This window comes from Capsella rubella, unplaced genomic scaffold, assembly GCF_000375325.1.
Source record: "Capsella rubella cultivar Monte Gargano unplaced genomic scaffold, Caprub1_0 scaffold_5, whole genome shotgun sequence".
NCBI lineage: Eukaryota > Viridiplantae > Streptophyta > Magnoliopsida > Brassicales > Brassicaceae > Capsella > Capsella rubella.
In genome coordinates, this window is record NW_006238919.1 from 10,627,546 (window position 1) to 10,632,779 (window position 5,234).

The following is a 5,234-nucleotide window of genomic DNA, read 5'->3' on the forward strand; positions in this document are numbered from 1 at the left end:
AGTACAGGCGCGATGAGAATCAGCTATACATATTTGCGGATGACTGCGTCCCGAGGTGGCTGACAGCATCGCACCATGTGGATTTTGATACCATGGCAGGTGCTGATAAGTTTGGGAATGTGTATTTTGTGCGGTTGCCTCAGGATGTGTCGGAGGAGATAGAAGAAGACCCGACAGGCGGGAAGATCAAGTGGGAGCAAGGAAAGCTGAATGGAGCACCGAACAAAGTGGATGAGATAGTACAGTTCCACGTTGGGGACGTTGTGACGTGCATGCAGAAAGCTTCGATGATCCCAGGTGGATCGGAATCCTTAATGTATGGAACAGTGATGGGTAGCATAGGGGCATTACATGCTTTCACATCCCGTGATGATGTCGATTTCTTCTCTCATCTGGAGATGCACATGAGGCAGGAGTACCCTCCTCTCTGCGGGAGAGACCACATGGCTTACAGATCTGCATATTTTCCCGTCAAGGTATAAACCAAAACAAAATGAAAATGCATTGCCCTTTCTCACATATTAAAGTCTTCATTTTGAATTTGACACTTTTTGCATCTTCTCTGTTAAACAGGATGTGATAGATGGAGATCTGTGTGAGCAGTTCCCGACGCTTCCAATGGACTTGCAGAGGAAAATAGCAGACGAGTTGGATAGAACACCGGCGGAGATTCTGAAGAAGCTAGAAGACGCTAGGAATAAGATCATTTAAAAAACACAAAAGAGAGTCATTGTTTTGGTTGAAGAGGACAAAGTAGAGTAGAGAAACAGAGGTGGTAATAGTTTTTTGTAAAGCTCTATCTTCAATGGTTTGTAAAACAAAACCTCTTGTGAGAACTCATGAGTGTAAAACCTCATTTTGGTTTTGATGTATGTTTCTTATTTTTAGGTAAACAATGCATTCTAATTTTTACTTTCGTTGTTTTACTTTTATTCATGATTATTGTTAATTTGTCATCTCAGACTTGCTACAATATAATTAAAAAAAAAAAACAAAAAGAAATCCGAAATGCTATTTGCTGCACTTTGATCCTTGTAGTTGGGAAAAACTCACTAAAATTGAATGTTATTACCATTGCTGTGGTTATATATATATATATATTAAAATGTTCCATGGCGAAAATAAAATATATATCAAAATGTTCTATTTTCTTCAAACTATGTTGTAGAGAAAACTTTAACTTTTAACTTTGTTTATTTTGTCTTAAAACAAATTTGGGATCTTCTCTTGATATCTCTTATGTTTATCTTTTGCCCATGTTGGTCTTGTATCCTGACTCATAACAATGGGATCCGCAAAATCAAATTATACCAATATTTCCTCACCATCACAGAATTAAAATCAAACATTGGATACAGTTTTCCCACGTGGCGGAATTACACATATACTTATCTTGTAGTAAACAATAGATGATTAGTTTAGTATAGCTAATCTATCTAGTTACTAATAAGCTCCATTATCATCCACATTATCTAAAACATAAGAAAATACAAATTTTCTCACATGGCGGAAGTACACATATATTTATCTTGTAATAACCATTAGATGACTAGTTTATTAAAGCTAATCTATCTAGTTAGTGATAAGCTCAATTATCCTCGATATTATCTAAAACATAAAAGAATACAAATTTTCAACTTCAAGTTACACTAGGGATGGCTTCATATAATAGTTTTCCAGATGAACTTCTTGCCCATATCTTGTCCTTCCTTCCAACAAAACAAGCTCCTTCAACCTCAGTCATCGCCAAGAAGTGGAGGACTTTGTTTGCTTTCCGGCATAATCTTGATTTTGAAGGCTCTGACATTTTGAACCCTGTAGTGGATGAAGAGGATAATTATCGTGTGTGACTCATGTCTTTTCTTGATAGAACGTTGGCTATGCAAGGCGGTGACTCTATCAATAAATTCTCAGTTGAATGTGTATTTGAACTTGACAAAGATCATGTTGATGGCTGGATAAATAATGCCCTGGAACACGGCGTCTCTGAGCTGCATCTATGTTTAACATATGAGATGCATCTTTATTTGTCATCGAATTTGTTCATCAGCAAAACATTGGTGAAGCTTACATTGGGAGAAGAACTTAACATCCAATATCTTCCTTCTGAATGAATTTGAAGGAAGAAATTTGATGCTAAGTTATTCTCCCAATGTTAGCTTCACCAATGTTTTGCTGATGAACAATGAAAGCGCATCTTATTAGTTAAGCGTAGATTCAGCTCAGATGCACCGCGTTCCAAGGCATTATTTATTCAGTCGTCATCATGACCTTGTCAGGTTCAAATACACATTCAAGTGGGAGAATTCATTGATAGGGACACCACCTTTGCAAAGCCAAATGCTCTATCAAAAAAAGACATGAACCACGCATTATCCTCTTCAACCACTACAAGATCCAAAATGTCGGAGTTGTCAAACTCAAGTGAATGCTAGAAATCATACGAAGTCCTATACCTCTTGGCGATGACAGAGGTTGAAGCAGCTTGTTTTGTTGTAAGGAAGGACAAGCAATGGGCAATAAGTTCATCTGGAAGACTATTTAACGAAGCTATCCGTAGTGGTACCTGTAACATGAATTTGAGACCAATCACTAATTTACTTATTCGAGCAACCAACAATATACTAGAAGTATGTAAATTAAGGATATTTCACTTTAAAGAGAATGGAACATTCCCATAAAACTTAGAATTAGCACAAACTGTAAGATGGCGAGATGCTACCCACTGAAAATTAGATACATACTCCATATTGAAAAAATTTACAATAGAGAGACATTTACGACACAGAAAACGAAGCTACAGGTCAAAGCTTTCAGGTTCAATTTAAACACTAAATCTCTACAGATTCAAGCTTTCTTTCCAAACGACATGAAAATCATTTACTCCAATTGAAAATAAACAGAAAAGATAGGAAAAGACTTACACCACCAGCAACTTTTTCTCAACTTCTCAGTTTTGAGATTTTTTTTTTTTACTTTTCTTATGTGGTCTTGAATGGTCTTTATGTTATTTATAATGGGAGGAGAATGGAGCTTATCACTAACTAGATAGATTAGCTTTATTAAATCAATCATCTATTGGTTAGTACAAGATAAAAATCTGTGTAATTCCACCACGTGGAAAATTTTGTATTTTCTTATGTTTTAGATAATAGGGAGGATAATGGAGCTTATATTGATTAGTTTTACTAAACTTATCATCTATTGGTTATTACAAGATAAATATCTGTATAATTCCGCCACATGTGAAAATTTGTATTATTTTATGTTTTAGATAATATCGAAGATAATTGAGCTTATCACTAACTAGATAGATTAGCTTTACTAAATCATCTATTGGTTAGTACAAGATAAAAATTTGTATAATTCCACCACGTGGAAAATTTTGTATTTTCTTATGTTTTAGATAATAGGGAGGATAATGGAACTTATATTGATTAGTTTTACTAAACTTATCATCTATTGGTTATTACAAGATAATTCCGCCACGTGTGAAAATTTGTATTCTTTTATGTTTTAGATAATATCGAGGATAATTGAGCTTATCACTAACTAGATAGATTAGCTTTAATAAACTAGTCATCTAATGGTTATTACAAGATAAATATATGTGTACTTCCGCCATGTGAGAAAATTTGTATTTTCTTATGTTTTAGATAATGTGGATGATAATGGAGCTTATCAGTAACTAGATAGATTAGCTATACTAAACTAATCATCTATTGTTTACTACAAGATAAGTATATGTGTAATTCCGCCACGTGGGAAAACTGTATCCAATGTTTGATTTTAATTCTGTGATGGTGAGGAAATATTGGTATAATTTGATTTTGCGGATCCCATTGTTATGAGTCAGGATACAAGACCAACATGGGCAAAAGATAAACATAAGAGATATCAAGAGAAGATCCCAAATTTGTTTTAAGACAAAATAAACAAAGTTAAAAGTTAAAGTTTTCTCTACAACATAGTTTGAAGAAAATAGAACATTTTGATATATATTTTATTTTCGCCATGGAACATTTTAATATATATATATATATATACACAACAATGATAATAACATTCAATTTTAGTGAGTTTTTCCCAACTACAAGGATCAAAGTGCAGCAAATAGCATTTCGGATTTCTTTTTGTTTTTTTTTTTTAATTATATTGTAGCAAGTCTGAGATGACAAATTAACAATAATCATGAATAAAAGTAAAACAACGAAAGTAAAAATTAGAATGCATTGTTTACCTAAAAATAAGAAACATACATCAAAACCAAAATGAGGTTTTACACTCATGAGTTCTCACAAGAGGTTTTGTTTTACAAACCATTGAAGATAGAGCTTTACAAAAAACTATTACCACCTCTGTTTCTCTACTCTACTTTGTCCTCTTCAACCAAAACAATGACTCTCTTTTGTGTTTTTTAAATGATCTTATTCCTAGCGTCTTCTAGCTTCTTCAGAATCTCCGCCGGTGTTCTATCCAACTCGTCTGCTATTTTCCTCTGCAAGTCCATTGGAAGCGTCGGGAACTGCTCACACAGATCTCCATCTATCACATCCTGTTTAACAGAGAAGATGCAAAAAGTGTCAAATTCAAAATGAAGACTTTAATATGTGAGAAAGGGCAATGCATTTTCATTTTGTTTTGGTTTATACCTTGACGGGAAAATATGCAGATCTGTAAGCCATGTGGTCTCTCCCGCAGAGAGGAGGGTACTCCTGCCTCATGTGCATCTCCAGATGAGAGAAGAAATCGACATCATCACGGGATGTGAAAGCATGTAATGCCCCTATGCTACCCATCACTGTTCCATACATTAAGGATTCCGATCCACCTGGGATCATCGAAGCTTTCTGCATGCACGTCACAACGTCCCCAACGTGGAACTGTACTATCTCATCCACTTTGTTCGGTGCTCCATTCAGCTTTCCTTGCTCCCACTTGATCTTCCCGCCTGTCGGGTCTTCTTCTATCTCCTCCGACACATCCTGAGGCAACCGCACAAAATACACATTCCCAAACTTATCAGCACCTGCCATGGTATCAAAATCCACATGGTGCGATGCTGTCAGCCACCTCGGGACGCAGTCATCCGCAAATATGTATAGCTGATTCTCATCGCGCCTGTACTTGCAGTAATGGAACGACTGCAAAAAAAAAAGTTATAACGAACCATGAGATACTTACCAATAAGAAGCGCAGAATAATAAGTAAAATGTGAAAATAGGATCTAGCAC

General features: G+C 35.5%; 2 protein-coding genes across 2 annotated transcripts in view; one reads left to right on the forward strand and one right to left on the reverse strand.

Moving 5' to 3' along the window:
* LOC17884677 (spliceosome-associated protein 130 A) overlaps nucleotides 1-917 on the forward strand; it is a 4,399-nt gene extending 3,482 nt beyond the window's left edge. Inside the window, exons 2-3 of the mRNA XM_006293243.2 lie at nucleotides 3-476; nucleotides 574-917. Coding sequence (XP_006293305.2) covers nucleotides 3-476; nucleotides 574-711 — 612 coding nt within the window. The 3' untranslated portion in view covers nucleotides 712-917. The remainder of the gene's footprint in view (nucleotides 1-2; nucleotides 477-573) is intronic.
* A 3,294-nt stretch (nucleotides 918-4,211) lies between these two features.
* The window catches only part of LOC17886063 (spliceosome-associated protein 130 A), a 4,374-nt gene continuing 3,351 nt past the window's right edge, over nucleotides 4,212-5,234 (reverse strand). The window contains exons 3-4 of the mRNA XM_006293267.2: nucleotides 4,653-5,146; nucleotides 4,212-4,555 (exon numbers count right to left, since the gene is read on the reverse strand). Coding sequence (XP_006293329.2) covers nucleotides 4,418-4,555; nucleotides 4,653-5,146 — 632 coding nt within the window. The 3' untranslated portion in view covers nucleotides 4,212-4,417. The remainder of the gene's footprint in view (nucleotides 4,556-4,652; nucleotides 5,147-5,234) is intronic.